Here is a 15,993-nt window from a genome sequence, read left to right on the forward strand (position 1 = left end):
GATTGGGTCCCCCCCCCCCCCTCCTTCTTATTATGGCTGGGAGCAAATTTTGGATTGGGTGGGTTTCTTCTTTATACACTGAGTATAAAACCCCTTCCTCTCTGTACCACCCCTCTTTCCCCCCAACCACCATCCCTTTTTCCCCTGATAGAAATGGATGCCTACCTTCAACTAAACAACGTCTCTCTCGTACATTCAAATGATAGTACCAAGGGAAGATTGATACAGTCAGACACACTATTTAAAAAAGGCTCAGTCATCATTACCTCACAACCACTCGGCACAGCTACTTTGCCTCAACATATCAATGAAAACTGCAACTATTGTTTCAGAAAGCAAACCTCTCCTCCACTCCAACGCTGCTCACAATGCAAGAAAGCTTATTTCTGCGACATGGCTTGCTTTCAAAACGCTTGGTTAAGTTACCATCAATTCATTTGTGGTAAACACCATGCGAAAAAGGACACGCCCGCCAATGATGATCTCGACCTGGAAATGCTCGAAAAGGTTGCCCTGAACGTTGTCCGATATAGAAAAAGAACAACTGCAGAACAACCACCAAAAGATAAGAACGATGAAACAGTTAATGTCACCATGAATACCTTCTTTAGTCTCATGGGTCATGATGATGCTCAACCAAAACACGTCAAGGAAAAATACAAGGCTTTAGCAAAGGAAGCATTAAATAAACCTTTCCTTCAACAATCAGGCTTAACTGTGGACGAACTAGTTCATTATTTAAACGTGTTCAAATCAAATAACTTTGCTATTGACGATAAAGATATGTTCCCTATTGGTGAGGGTACATACCCCATAGCAGCCTTGTTCAACCATTCGTGCCGCCCCAATGCGGTAGTCATGTTTGACGGCGCCTATGCTTCAATTCGCGCTATAGAAGATATTCAACCGGGAAAAGAAATCACCATATCCTATGTAGATGCTGCTCATTCAAGATCCTATCGTCAAAAGGTTTTGTATGACAAATATTTTTTCCACTGCCAATGTGATCGGTGTGGTGGGAATAGCGGTGACAAACAGTATTTGTGTTTGATTGATACATTATTAGGAGAGGAAGAAAACGATTGGGACAGAGCCCAAGAATTATTAAACAAGCAAGATAAATGTCAACGTATTCTAGATGAAGTAAAAGCTTGGGATTTATTAGCCATGTGTAAACAATATGATCGAAAGAGTGATGGATATCCTGACCCCAAACAACCATTGACTATCGCCAACTATACGCATTACTTTATACAATTCTTTGCGCCCTATTTACTGACTTGGGATCAGGATCAATTGCACCAGCAACATGTCGGCTCTACTCTAAAGTCTTCTTTGAATGACTTTGATGATCCATTACCTGCTTTAGCTAAACCTGCAGTACAAGCAACATATGATCTCATCATGAAGACTGCCATTGATAAAATACTCTCTTACCCTACCGACTCCAAAACAATTATTCCCTATAGATTAACTACATTATCTACATGTACCCGATTATTTTACGATGAAATGGCAGAGGGGCATTGGGAGAATGCGGTGAAGCTCGGTATGTACGTGTTGATCCAGTACTGTTTAATTTACCCACCCTATCACCCAATGTTGGCACAACACTTTTTAATGCTTGCCAAAGCCTGCTGGAACTCTATTATCCAGTCTGAATTGCTAAATGTCGGATTAGAAAAAGTATATGAAAGAGGTGTGAGAAGATGGATCGTGTCTTCTAAAGAGACAATTGCAGTCGCATTTGGAAAAAATAGCAGTTTATGGAGAGAAACATTGGAGTTGGAATGGATCTTTTTACGGGAACAAAAATTGAAATAAAGAGAATTTTTTGTTTTTTATTATTGTTATTATTTGACATCGCAGACTACTTTAGGTTTGTATCTTCTAACAATCTGAAATACTGTCCCAATACATAGGCAGATGGCCCATATCACAAGCAACATATAGTAAAAGCTTAAAAGGCTTTTCAAAGGTAATGTCAAAAACCAGTCGTCGATTTGGATATGTTTATCTATAGATGCCTGCATTTTTGGGCCGAGGATCAATTCATTTATTTGAGGAACGCTGATCCGACCCATCTTGATAAAAGCATGGTCAACCTTAAAAAGATGGGGGGGGGAGTTTTTTTTTTTGTTAGTGGAATGAAAATTTTAAACACTAGTTTTGATTTTACTTACAATCCAGGTTAAGCCCTGTTCTATATTCTCGATTTTAGTCAAGAGTAGACATTGAATTAAATCTTTTGCAGGAGCTTCTAGTAGTGTACCACCCAAGACAGTTACGACCAACTCCCTTACTTGGTCTACCACGTTTGTCAAAGTCTCATTTATAGTAATAGCCGTACTTTTAATCACACCAAACGCCTGATTGTTTAAATCAAATTCCGTCTCATTAATCCAATAATTTATATTATTATATTGCAAGGCAGCCGTGTGTGTCCATTGAGACGAGGCATCCATCGACCACGTCTGGGCCTGATTAGTAAAATCTTGATAAAGTTGTTGGCTTTTCATTTCTAACACCCAGACTAGACTAAAAGTGGTAATTACACCGACGATTCCGACCACAAGACAATACAACGCGATAGGATGGCTCATGAAATGCAACAGACGGTAGACAGGATGGCTTTTCTCGTGCCAAGAAATGAACGTATCTGCCGAGGTGTATGCCTGTAACATTTTTTCACATTCTTGAGGGGTCGTTGGTGTGGTTCGCAACAATCGTACAATCATTGCGCGTGCTTGTGTAACACGGTGATGTCGGGAACGAATCACAAACATATTGGACAGGATGCAAAAGAACATGATGCCAAACAGTAATCCGATAAATATATACACATACTTTTTAAGTTCAAATTCAACATGATCAAGAGAGACTATCAAGTCTTGCGAACTACATACTTGTTCTTGTGCTTCTTGTAACTGAGGAGCTGAGCTGTATCTGGGTGGTTCCCAACCAGCTAGTGTATCGTTTATCTGTGCATGTAATAATTGGAAAGGCTTATCAATCAACTTTTGTATAACATCATCATCATTTTTGAACCAGTCATCCACTTTGCTTTGAGTGTCTGTTAAAGACCGAGTCCAATCGCCACTCATGTAGTCCCCGCCAGACACAAATGAAGTAATCCCTTGTGCCGCCTTTTGAAGTGGCCCAGTAATTTGTGTGACCACTGAAAGGACAGAATGAACTGCCAAACCGAGTAAACAGCGGTAAGTTGATTTGTACATTTGGACCAACCAGATGACACATGATTCGATTACGCTAATGACTGTGGATAAATTGCGTTGAATATTCTCCTTGGCGGTAACCATGGATACCATCGTAGCGTTTAATAAAATTGACGGCGCGTTGTATATCTGCGCGGATGTAGCATTGATAGAGTCACAAACAGTTTCAAGTCGGGATCTTGAGCCAGTCATAAATGTTGTGATATTGGAGATGATATAGAACAAACTACCAATAACAGTGAGTATTGAAATGGTGCTGATTTCTAACCAAGCTAGAGCATATCTCTCATTCAATGTAGTTTGCATTTTTTTTTTTTTTTTTTTTTTTTATGTTTGGCAAGTTGTCGATCGGCTAATTTTTATTTGTTCAACTTTTTTTTTTTTTTTTTTTTTGGTACAAACAAATGAAAATTACGAGGAATTAAAAAAAAAATGTTTAAAATCATGAACTTGATATTTATTTTATAAATCACAAAGACACACAATACTGAGAAAATTGATTATGAAAATGATGATAATGCACCCATATTATCATGTATATATATATATAAAAGCAAAGAATCAAAACAAATATTTTTTTTTATATTTTTTTTTTACATGTATAGTATAAATGTAAACATTCAACTAACAATAAAATGTTGCTGTAACAAATATAGACACGAATCCCATAGGAATATTGGGGGGTGGGATTTTCCCTTGTTTCAATGTTTCGCCCGATTTAATTACAAGTATATAATATATTTTTCTAAACACGGATTTTCTAAAATAACTCTTTTTTTTTTTTTTTTTTTTTTTTTTTTTTATAAAATTTTCCCTTCTTTTTTTTTTTTTTTTTTCTTATTTCATTAAATGTTGAATGAAGATTCTGTTCAGACTCATAATAATAACAGCCAAGAATCTTCACCAGATCCAGTATTAATGCAACAACACAGCCAAAATAGAGATTTCGAAGACCAAGAAAATGATTCATACAATTATCCCAACTCTCCCAAACCAACAAGCGTGATTGTGTCGAATGTGGTCGATAGCAGCAGCTGCAATAAAAACTCATACCATTCCATAACAAGCACCAATAGAAGACGTCAAACCAAACGATCCTTTAAATCGGCCATGAGTTTACAATCGCCACCTCAGAACAGGCTTGCGTTTATTAATGCGGTGAAGATGGCATGGTCACTTCAGATCAAGAGAGGGAAAAGTGTCCATTCTAATAATCATTGCAGTAATAAAAAAGTGCCACAAAAGAAGACGGTGACGCATGCGACAATAAGTAGTGCTACAAGTGATATAAGTATTGTAAAGAACAAGTTGGATTTCCCTCCAATTACTGCCGAGGCACTTTCAGAATTGTCTGTTTCTCAATTGTTCAAAAGCCTTCAGATTCGGCATGATCTATTAATCGATCCCAACTTGACATTTCGACCCAATCTCACCACGGAAAAATGTCAAGAATCTGAAATCTATTGGAGTCATTTGGATGGCCTGATTAAATTTTGCTCTACAAATACATCAGAGGAAAGCGATGATCATTATCAATTGATATTTCTTGTACGCAATCTATTAACAGAGCTCTCATTGATCTTGATTTCTTTAATATCTCCCTTTCCCAGTCATCCCACCACTTCCTTTATTTGGAATTGGCCACAACAAATCACAGAGAGCTATATTTTATCAGTACTAGATCCTGATCTCATTCACCAACAACTCATTCAAGGCTGCTTAAATGTCGATTTCAAATTTAGTTTGCTGTATTCTATACTCGATCCACTTTGTCCAGATCAAGCGAAAAAGGTCCAAAAACTAGTTGAAGAGAATGAATACGCACGGGCCTTGGAAGTTTGCTTTTTAACATTAGAGACAATTAAATTGGTAAGGGCCTATTTCTTTTAATTGTTTTATACATGTAGTAATCTTTTTTTTTATTGTTATGGTAGGATTGTGCTAATAAGGCACTGCATTATTATCGTCCCTATTTGATTGAAAATGGTACAAGTTTAGAATGGAAGATCTTTTTGAGCCAATTAGATAATGGCGAAGTGAATACCGTGTCTGTCTCACAATGGATGCGATGTACTTTCAAGAGATTGGGACAAGAAGCCAAGTTTATAACCGTATTTCGTACAGGTAAATAAATAAAAAAAAAACGAGTATGCTATAATTATGATTTACTAAAATCACTAATGTAAAGGCATTATAAACTTGGTGACGGATGATAACGACACAATCTCTGCTTTGAACATAGCAGCCTCTGCTTTCCCCATTACATTTTGTTATGATGAGAAGCGGTTAAAGCACCAACTGCGACATGAATTTCAAAATATTATTGTGATTGGGTTATTATTGATGCCCTATCGGTTAATGGCAGGAAAAAATGCAAAGCAATCTGATTTGAATCAACTCAAGACAACATATTCGAAATTATTAAAGGATGCGTCTATTGCCAGTGGACGAGTGTCTTGTTTCCATTTAGCACTTCATGCGTGCAATATGGCGAAGCAGGCGGTTTTGTCCAAGGAGGATGTGATTGAACAAGCTAAGCACTGGTCCAACTGGATGAATCAAAACCTCAGAAATACTTCACCAGTGTATAAAATAATGTATGATCGGGTGCGAAGTATTATTCTGACGTCGATGGCCCACGGAGAAGAGCATCATTTGTCTTTAAGCCGTGCTCATGCTACAGTTGGACTTGAAAAGGAGGTGGCCAAACTGAGTAGAAAATTATCAGCCATTGCAGATTACAATTTACGTACATTTGGTTCATTGTACACTTATTTGTTACCAAGTGTTCGTCATTCCTTGTAAAAAAAAATAAAATAAAAAAATAAAAAGCCGAGGTTTTTTTTTTATATCAAATAAATAATTTCTTTCCGAGCAATTATTAACTATTCCTTCTTGTCTTGTCGTTTCGAGTATTCCAACTCGGCGATAAACCTATCACAAAAAATATTATTAAAAAAAATAAACAAAATAATAGTAATAACAATACCATTTGATTGTGACGAAAAGACAAACAGCAATCAAAGTAAGCGCAATCACATGAGGATTACCGCCTGTCATGAATAACATGAATAAAAGAGTGGCAAATAGTGCGTAAAACGTATAAAACATGAGCTGGATCACTCCATTAGCTGTATACCCCGGTGTCATGATGGACTTTGCAATGTCACCTGCAAGTCCCTTTTCAAACTGAAGAGGCTGATCATCGATCACTTGAGTTTGTTCGGTTGCCACGTTCTCCATTATTATTAAACTTGCCAAAAAAAAAAGTCGGTTACAGCCCAGCCCCTTTCTCTTTTCTTACAAGTCTAGGAGGAGATTCAAAAGTTTCAAAATAGGCTTTAAAGAAAATGCAAATTTTAAATATGATGTGAGGTTTATTGAAAGCAATGAGTACTTTTGATAACGTGACAATGAAACCTCATTGATTTTGCATAACATCATGATATGATCTCATAAACCAATGAAACTGCTGATAACGTGTTCCTATACGTAATATTTGCTTGCATGATTATCTGTTTCTGTATAAAGAACATTCGATTCTGCATGGAAAAAACTAGAAAAATATGTGTGTCCGGGACGAACTAAATTTTGCTGCGGCCTTAATCCGTACCGCAGCAAAAACTTTTTTTTTCTTAAATAATGACCTATTAATCTGGTTTAGGAGATCAAAAGAATGGCTTCCGAACAATTTAAAACCGAATTAAACAACTTTAAAATCAATCTAGATGAAGATGCGATTGAATATATTGGAGGCATGTTGAGTGACATGACGCTTACTGATCACGATGAAGTACGTGAATCCACAGAGACTTTTTTGGTCGATGCCAATATTCATGACATGATTCGAAGTGCCTTTTACAAGTCTTTATTCTCCAGCAAAGTATTTCAGGGCAATACGACCGTCGCTGATACATCATCAAAGCCCGTACGTCTATCCACAAAGCCGACAACCACAAGGGAGAAGGCAACTCCGGTAAAGCCTGTCGAAAAAGAAGATATTACCTCACCGGCCACTCCAGCCACAACAAAACGTGTAACACTTGCTGAGAAACGTGCTGCCCGAAAGAACACAAAGGCTAAAGGGGAAACAAGTGAGGAAGAACCTGTCCTGGTGGCAATTTCACAGCAAAGTCGATTCCATACCGAAACGCTCGAGTCCAGCAATAAAGAGATTGACTTACCTGGTGTTCAAATATCAATCAACCAATTGGACTTGCTGGTGGATGCCCATTTAAGGTTAAAACCGTTAATTCGATATGGCCTTGTAGGACAGAATGGTGTAGGCAAATCCATCTTGATGAAATGTTTAGCCGATAATATTCTTGTGGGTATTCCTCAAAATCTTAATATTCTTCATATATCCCAATTGGAAGATTTTGATGAGTCAACCACCGTTGTCGAAGAAGTATTGAGTGCGGATAAAAAAGCTGCTGTGGCCATAAGAGAATACGAAGGTAAAAAGTGAAAGATATGAATACAATAGTTTTTGCATAAATTTCATATTAAAATTGACATTTTACAGTGCTTCGTAGAGTAATTGGTGATAATGCTCCTGCTTCCAACCAGCAAAATAAATCAAACCAAGAATTAAACAAGGTTGTATTCACCATCATGCAATCTCGTGTGAAGGATAAAGTGGACGAAGCAAACCGTCTAGCCACTAAAAGATCTGGATTACGTGGTCGCGAAGCGCGTAAAGAACTTGTAAAGCTGGAGAAAGAATACAGCGATTTCTGTGCCAACGATCCACAAACATTTGTTACTGCAGATATGGTGAATACAGTGATCTCAGAAGTGTTTGAAAGATTGGAATTGATAGATCAAGAAGAACGTCTTAATCGTGCCAAAAAGCTTTTGAAAGGGTTAGGCTTTAGTCAAGAACAATCGACAAGTCTCATTTCAACCTTCTCAGGTGGCTGGCGTATGCGAATTGCTTTAGCCAAAAGTCTCTTCATGCGTCCTGATATTCTCTTGTTGGATGAACCCACAAACCATTTGGATTTACCTGCTATTCTCTGGCTGCAAGAATATATCAAGAATGATACCGGAGATATGATTGTCGTGATTGTTTCCCACGACCGTGAATTTTTAAATAACGTAACTGAAGAAACTATCATCCTAAAAGATAAAAAGCTTAAATATCATCCCGGTAATTATCAAGACTGGGAGATTAATACCGAAGAACAGCGAATTCGTAAACAGACCTTACTCGATGTAAACATTTTACATTTTTATACACATTCATCTTACCACTCACTCATTTATTTGTTATTATTAGAACACGGAAAAGCGCAGAAAACAAATTCTGTCCAGTATTCAACAAAACATGCAACAGGCCAAATCTACTGGTGATGATAAACGTCACGGTATGGTCAATTCCAGACGCAAGAAGTTGGATCGACTAGGCATGGAAAAGACGGAAGATGGTAAACGGTTCAAGCAAAGTTATCGTGTAGGTTTCCACACCGATAACCGTGTCGCAATTGAGGTTGAAAAGAGTGTGAAGACAGCCACTATCAAAATTCCGGAACCTTCACAACTCCGTTATAATGGACCCGTATTTCGTATGAGTGATGCAGCATTTCGATACAGCAAGACAGGAAAGAACGCAATTGAGCCGTTTTCTATTAATATTGACCCTAATGCACGAATTGCCTTTATTGGACCCAACGGTTGCGGTAAATCAACTTTGTTAAATATGCTGACGGGCAAGACCGAGCCAACAAGTGGCCAAGTCTATCGTCATGCTTTGCTTCGTATCGGTTATTTCTCTCAGCATTTGGTAGACCAGCTCGATGTTAACTTGTCTCCTGTTGAATCCATGATGGCTAAATATCCAGAACTTACAGAACAAGAATGCCGTGCTCATTTCGGCACGATTGGTATCTCCGGTAAACTTGTGCTTCAAAAGATCAGATCCCTTAGTGGTGGACAGCGTAATCGTATTGCGTTTGCAATGATTCTGTATGAAAGACCTCATGTATTGGTTCTAGATGAGATCACCAACCATTTAGATATGGGTACAGTTGAAATGTTGGTGGATGCATTGGCAGGTTATTCAGGAGCATTAGTCGCGGTTAGTCACGATGTCTGGTTTTTGAAGCAGATTTTGGAAGCCGAATCGAATGAGGAGGAGGATGATTCAGACGATGACGTTATTCCTTCTCAAAATGAAGTGTTTACCATTAAGAATGGCCATGTTCAGAAATGGGAAAAGGGAATTGATGCGTATGTTGCCTCTGTACTACGCACTGTAAAGAAACAAAATAAAGTTTGAAAAATGCAATAAATAGCAAATAAACATTTACCATTTGAGTGCAATTTATTAAATTATACGGCTAGATCTCATTACGCACAAACAAAGACGTCGGGTTTTCTTTCTCCCGGCACTATATTGAGCCGGGGAAACCCAAAGCAAATATCCCCATCACCGTTGAAACGGAGTTGGACCTTTTTCTTTCGTCCTTGGCGCTAAAAACCGCTCCAGGTACTGGAAGAATATTTTAGACAGACATTATGGATCTCCCAACTCTCTTTTTTTTAGGTAACAGAAACTTTTTATTACTTTTATGCTCGTGTTTTACCTTCTCTCACCTGAACACATTTTCAAAGTCAACAGTTTTATGTTTTATAATCATATATACTTATTTACCCAATCTAAAGTAGATCTTCTTTTATCTTTTACTTATTTACGATAGGATACAAGAAAAAAAAAAGAAATGTCCGTAACCTTATAACTTATTGCTTTAACTTTGTATTTCTGTTTTAATTGCCAAAACAATGTCAAGTTTGATTCGATAGGTAGAATTAATATCCGGATAACCTTATCTTGCCTTTTTATTGACGTTGACCAGATGCGTCATTAATAGAAGGACAACAATATGGATAAATAGAACTTCATGACTACACGTGTTGATAGCACTCCTATTTTTCTCAAAAAAAGTTAGTTGAGGACAAAAAGATTTAGAAGGAACAAATACAACTATTAAAAATTTCCTTTAGACATAAAACAGACGTAATTTTGGAAGGGAAGAATATGAGGTGACTAATGAAATCATTAAAAAGCTCAAGCTCAAGCTAGAGCAGTAATCGGGGGGGACATGTTATAGGTTCCGATAAAGCCGGCAAATGGCAATGAGTTACACACACATGATGAAATCCATGGTACAGAAAAAAAAAAGATGATGTTCTATTTTCTTTTAATACACCCAAAGAGTCCATTGAGACCTTCTTATTCACTTTGAGGTTCATGACAGTTTGAAGGGGAATATTTTTACCGTCCGCATGGAGACGGACACTTTGAAGAGTTGGGACTTCCTGCACTATATTTAACCTCGATTCGAGATCAATTCAAACGGAGATTTTAGAATCCACACAATGAACCTATGGTGAGAAAACTTGAAATGGCATTAATAAAACAACGCATAAAGGGTGAATATAATAGCCTTTCTAGCAACAGAAAATAACAGCAACAACAAATATAAAAAACCAACGGATTATTAATTCGGTTTTTTACAATTTTACTAAAGAAGCCCTTATCTTGATTCCGGGATACGAGCTTATGAGTTTTTTTTATTTTTATAAATACACAATTTCTTTTTTTGCTGCAAGTCGGTGCTGCAAGTTTGTGTAACTATTAAATGGTTTTACCGTACAAAAATGGATATTCTTGATTCGGATCTTGAAACGTTTTGCTGGTAGAATTATTCAAGCCAGATTTAGCCGAAAAGCTCAAAAAATTTCAAGCTAAAAAAAAGTAATATAAAGGCAAGGTAAAAAATGATGGTAACTTTTTCTTTTTTCTTTTTTGATTATATATATTTTAATACTACTTCTTAACTTTTCTTTTCGATTGCTTTTTTATATTTTTTGGGCCTCGAAGTTTAATTTTACATACTATATTTTTTTATCAGCAAAAATAAATTTCTTGATCCAACATGGATATGCAAGCGTTGCCTAATTCGCAACAAAATCGACTCAATCGTGACGAAGAATATCAAGCTAAACATCAACATTACTCAGATGAATCCACAATTGAAGGTGTTCACGAAAAGGAAGAGATTCGCGATTCAGATGAATACCCTAATCAAATTTCTAATGGCGGTGCCTTTGGTGAAACCGAAGGTAATGCTGTCAACATTGAGGAAGCCATGTCCAACTATGAAGAGATCCGCAGAGAATTAACTCATCAATCCCGTGTCTCTCGTCGTAAATCTTTATCTCCTGGTGAAGCCGAAAAGGGTGATGTCAAAGATTTCGATTTGACTGATTTCTTGACCGATCAAAACGACCAAGGTCAAGCCGCTGGTTTCCATCCTAAGCATATGGGTGTTGTCTGGAAAGATTTAGTTGTACAAGGTCTTGGTGCTGATGCCAAAACTATCGATACCAATTGGACTTGGATCCGTGATACCATCAAGTTCTGGAAATGGGGTAAACATGAAGGTACCGATTTCACTATCCTCAAGGGCAACGATGGTTTCTGTAAAGACGGTGAGATGCTTCTCGTTCTCGGTCGTCCTGGTGCTGGTTGTACTACTCTTCTTCGTGTTATTGCTAACATGCGTTCCTCTTACACTAACATTGAAGGTTCTGTTCATTACGGTGGTATTGAAGCTCAAGAATTCTCCAAGTTTTTCCGTGGTGAAGTTTGTTATAACGAAGAAGAAGATCTCCATTACCCTACTTTGACTACCAAGCAAACCTTGAGTTTTGCCTTAAAGAACAAAACTCCTGGTAAGCGTCTCGATAACGAAACCAAGGGTGATTTCATCAACAAGATTCTCTTCATGCTTGGTAACATGCTTGGTTTGACCAAACAAATGAACACCATGGTCGGTAATGCCTTTGTCCGTGGTCTCTCTGGTGGTGAACGTAAGCGTCTCTCTATTGCTGAACAAATGACTACTCGTAGTTCCATCAATTGTTGGGATTGTGCTACTCGTGGTTTAGATGCTTCTTCTGCTCTTGATTATGTTCGTTCTCTTCGTATCATGACCGATATTATGCACAAGACTACTATCTCTACTCTTTATCAAGCCTCCGACAGTATCTTCAACCTCTTTGATAAGGTCATGGTGCTCGATGAAGGTCGTTGTATCTATTTCGGTCCTACTGCTACTGCCAAGCCTTACTTTGAAGACATGGGTTTCTACTGTCCTGATCGTAAGTCTACTCCCGATTTCTTGACTGGTCTCTGTAACATGAACGAACGTGAGTTCCGTGATGGTTACAAGAACAAGGTACCTGTGAATGCTGTCCAATTCGAAAAGGCCTACAAGGAATCCCATGTATACAATGCCATGATGAAAGAACGTGATGAATATGAAGCCAAGATTAACCAAGATCGCCCTGATGAGAAGTTCCGTCAAGCCTTCTTGGAAGCCCATCAAAAGAATGCCCCCAAGCGTTCTCCCTTTGTCGCCTCTTACTACCAACAAGTCAAGTCTTTGACCGTGCGTCAATTCCAATTGATCTTTGGTGATACTGGTGCTTTGATTTCTCGTTATGGTGGTGTTGTTGTCAAGGGTCTTATCATGGCCTCTGTCTTTTATATGATGCCTCAAGATGCTTCCGGTGCTTTCTCTCGTGGTGGTGCTGTTTTGTTCTCTCTTTTGTTTAATGCTTTAATTGCTCAAGCTGAATTGTCCGCTTTCATGCAAGGTCGTCGTGTCTTGGAAAAGCATAAGCATTTTGCCTTGTACCGTCCTTCTGCTTTCTATATTGCTACTGTGATTGCTGATATTCCTCTTGCTCTCATTCAAGTCATCGTTTTCGAACTTTGTGTCTACTTTATGATGGGTTTTGTCTTGGAAGCAGGAAAGGTAAAGTGCCCATTGTCGACTCATTATTTTTTTTAAAGTATTTATTAACGTAATTTCTTATAGTTCTTTACTTTCTTTATTATTCTCGTTGCCACCAATTTGTGTATGAATGGTTTCTTCCGTTTCTGGGGTGCCGTTTCACCTAATTTCTTCACCGCTTCTCAATTATCATCCGTCTTATTGATTGCTTGTCTTGTTTACTGTGGTTACCAAATTCCTTATACTCAAATGCATCCTTGGCTCATGTGGATCTACTGGATCAATCCTCTTGCCTATGGTTACAAGGCTTTAATTTCCAACGAATTGAACGGTATGGACTTTTCTTGTGCTGGTGCCAATTCTGTTCCTTTCGGTCCCTCTTACACTGATGATGCCTATACCACCTGTAGTCTTGCCGGTGCTGTCCCCGGTGCCAACACGGTCTCTGGTGATGCTTTCCTCCACACTGCCTATGGTTATGAAATCTGGCAACGTTGGATCAATTTTGTTGCTGTCATCTTGTTCTTTATCTTTTTCACCGCCATTACTGCTCTTGGTATGGAATTCGTTGATCTCCAAAAGGAAGGTTCTGTCACCAAGGTCTACAAGGCCGGTAAAGCTCCCAAGCCTATTGATGAAGGTTTAGCTCTCCAACAAACTGTGAACGAAGCTGATGAAAAGATGGAAGCTGTCTCCGAAGGTACCACTTTCTCCTGGCATCACATGGATTACACTGTTCCTATCAAGGGTGGTAAACTCAAGCTCTTGAATGATATCGGTGGTATTGTACGTCCTGGTCATTTGACTGCTTTGATGGGTTCCTCTGGTGCTGGTAAGACTACCTTATTGGATGTCTTGGCCAAGAGAAAGACAATTGGTAAGATTGAAGGTCGTATCTACATGAACGGTGAACCTATCGGTCCTGATTTCGAACGTTCTACTGGTTATTGTGAGCAAATGGATGTCCACAATCCTAACGCTACTGTCCGTGAAGCTCTCAAGTTCTCTGCTTATCTCCGTCAAGCTCCTAGTGTTCCCAAGGAAGAAAAGGATGACTATGTTGAACAAATTATTCGTCTTATGGAAATGGAAAGAATCGCTGATGCTCTTGTCGGTGATCTTGAAGCTGGTGTTGGTATCTCTGTTGAAGAACGTAAGCGTCTTACAATTGCTACCGAATTGGTTGGTAAGCCCAAGCTTCTCTTCTTGGATGAACCTACCTCTGGTCTTGATGCTCAAAGTTCTTATAATATTGTCCGTTTCATTCGTAAACTTGCTGATGCTGGTTGGCCCGTGCTTTGTACCATTCATCAACCTTCCGCTACCCTCTTTGAACATTTCGATCATTTGGTCTTGTTAGTCCGTGGTGGTCGTACTGCTTACTGTGGTGAAATTGGTCCCAATGCTACTACTATGGTCAACTACTTTGAAAGTAATGGTGGTCCCAAGTGTTCCCCTAGTGCTAATCCTGCTGAATATATTCTTGAATGTGTTGGTGCCGGTACTTCTGGTAAGGTGACTCAAGATTGGGCTGATGTCTGGACTGGATCTGTTCAAGCCAAGGCTTTAGATGCTGAACTTGAAGAAATTCATGCTGGTATTACTACTGGTCATAAGAACCATGCTAGTCCCTATTCTCTTCCTTTCTGGCAACAATTCTGGTTAGTTTACAAGCGTATGAATGTTTCTTGGTGGCGTTGTCCTACTTATAACATGGGTCGTCTTTTCAACGTGTGTTTCATTGGTCTCTTGTCTGGTTTCTCTTTCTGGAAGCTTGGTAACTCACCTGCTGATATGCAAAATCGTATGTTCTCTGTGTTTACCACGTTATTGATGAGTAATGCCTTGATTATTCTTGCGCAACCTCGATTCATGCAAGAACGTTCTTGGTTCCGTCGTGAGTATGCTTCTAAATACTATGGTTGGGCACCGTTTGCACTCTCTTGTATTCTTGTTGAAATTCCTTACTTGATCTTCTTCTCGGCCATTTTCTTGTTCTGTTTCTATTGGACTGCCGGTCTTGAGAATACGTCTGAACGTGTTGGTTTCTTCTATATCCATTTCACTGTGTTCTTGCTCTACTCTGTTTCTCTTGGTTTCATGATTGCTGCCTTCTCTGCTACTCCACCTATGGCTGCTGTCATCAATCCTTTCTTCACATCCATCTTGATTTTGTTTGCTGGTATTATGCAACCTCCCGCTTCGATGCCCTATTTCTGGAGTGCATGGATGTACTGGCTAGATCCATATCATTATGTGATTGAAGGTCTAGTTGTAATTGTCATGGATAGTGTCAAGGTTACCTGTAACGAATGGGATTTCACCAAGATTCCTGCCCCTCCTGGTGTCAGTTGTGGTGATCATATGGCTGATTTCTTTGCCGCCGATGGACCCGGTTATATCCAAGACAACTCTGCTATGGATATGTGTAACTACTGCCCATACAAGGTTGGTAACGAGTTTTATGAACGTCGTATTGGATGGAGTTACGATAACCGTTGGAGAGATTTTGGTATTCTTTGTGCCTACTATATCTTTAACGTATTTGCATTCATGGTCTTTGTCTTCTTATTCAGAAAGGCCAAGCGATAAATTCATCATTTATTTAAAACCCACATATAACCCCCCCTTTTTTAATCTTTCTTTTTCACCTTTAAGCATTTTTTTTATTACTTATCCCCCCCATTTAGAACCTCTTTTTTTATATAAACTTCTTGTATTCTAATACAAACTTTTCTTGTACACTATTCTTCTTTTATTTATCCCTTTTATATACACTCTTTAAAATCGAAAAATAAAAAAAGAAATATAATAATAACATCATTTATTGCCTCTTTAATGTGTTCTTCAAAACGATGAGATGGAGTTTTCCTGCTAAAATGGAGTTCTTGCTTTACACTTGAGGCGCTTGAGAAAAAAAAAAGAACTCACTATTGACTAGCATTTCCCTA

General features: G+C 38.4%; 6 protein-coding genes across 6 annotated transcripts; 4 read left to right on the plus strand and 2 right to left on the minus strand.

The window, feature by feature from the left end:
• The first annotated feature begins 19 nt into the window (after positions 1-19).
• Positions 20-2,073, plus strand: EV154DRAFT_518295 (uncharacterized protein). The gene has a single exon (XM_051602603.1). The coding sequence runs from the start codon at positions 154-156 to the stop codon at positions 1,822-1,824; it is 1,671 nt and encodes a 556-aa protein (XP_051454625.1). The 5' UTR covers positions 20-153; the 3' UTR covers positions 1,825-2,073.
• On the minus strand, positions 1,887-3,542 carry EV154DRAFT_594054 (uncharacterized protein; the record flags this gene model as incomplete). Its single annotated transcript, XM_051606961.1, has 2 exons — positions 1,887-2,105; positions 2,184-3,542. Coding segments are annotated over 2 exons (1,578 nt in total), but the record flags the coding sequence as incomplete, so codon positions are not given.
• A 543-nt stretch (positions 3,543-4,085) lies between these two features.
• Positions 4,086-6,115, plus strand: EV154DRAFT_594057 (T-complex protein 11-domain-containing protein; the record flags this gene model as incomplete). Its single annotated transcript, XM_051606962.1, has 3 exons — positions 4,086-5,105; positions 5,171-5,360; positions 5,425-6,115. 3 exons carry the CDS (start codon positions 4,086-4,088, stop codon positions 6,039-6,041), a joined length of 1,827 nt encoding a protein of 608 aa, XP_051454627.1. The 3' UTR covers positions 6,042-6,115.
• On the minus strand, positions 6,082-6,750 carry EV154DRAFT_313899 (uncharacterized protein). The gene is made up of 2 exons (XM_051594923.1): positions 6,226-6,750; positions 6,082-6,170 (listed from the first exon to the last, which is right to left on the minus strand). Exons 1-2 carry the CDS (start codon positions 6,477-6,479, stop codon positions 6,122-6,124), a joined length of 303 nt encoding a protein of 100 aa, XP_051454628.1. The 5' UTR covers positions 6,480-6,750; the 3' UTR covers positions 6,082-6,121.
• Positions 6,697-9,558, plus strand: EV154DRAFT_313894 (P-loop containing nucleoside triphosphate hydrolase protein). The gene is made up of 3 exons (XM_051594922.1): positions 6,697-7,693; positions 7,762-8,453; positions 8,518-9,558. Exons 1-3 carry the CDS (start codon positions 6,913-6,915, stop codon positions 9,514-9,516), a joined length of 2,472 nt encoding a protein of 823 aa, XP_051454629.1. The 5' UTR covers positions 6,697-6,912; the 3' UTR covers positions 9,517-9,558.
• Positions 9,559-11,058: 1,500 nt separating this feature from the next.
• EV154DRAFT_604968 (ABC-2 type transporter-domain-containing protein) lies at positions 11,059-15,864 on the plus strand. Its single transcript, XM_051607440.1, has 2 exons — positions 11,059-13,063; positions 13,127-15,864. Exons 1-2 carry the CDS (start codon positions 11,177-11,179, stop codon positions 15,632-15,634), a joined length of 4,395 nt encoding a protein of 1,464 aa, XP_051454630.1. The 5' UTR covers positions 11,059-11,176; the 3' UTR covers positions 15,635-15,864.
• The last annotated feature ends 129 nt before the right edge of the window (positions 15,865-15,993 follow it).

This window comes from Mucor mucedo (assembly GCF_025094135.1).
Source record: "Mucor mucedo strain NRRL 3635 chromosome Unknown EV154scaffold_89, whole genome shotgun sequence".
Taxonomy (NCBI): Eukaryota; Fungi; Mucoromycota; class Mucoromycetes; order Mucorales; family Mucoraceae; genus Mucor; species Mucor mucedo.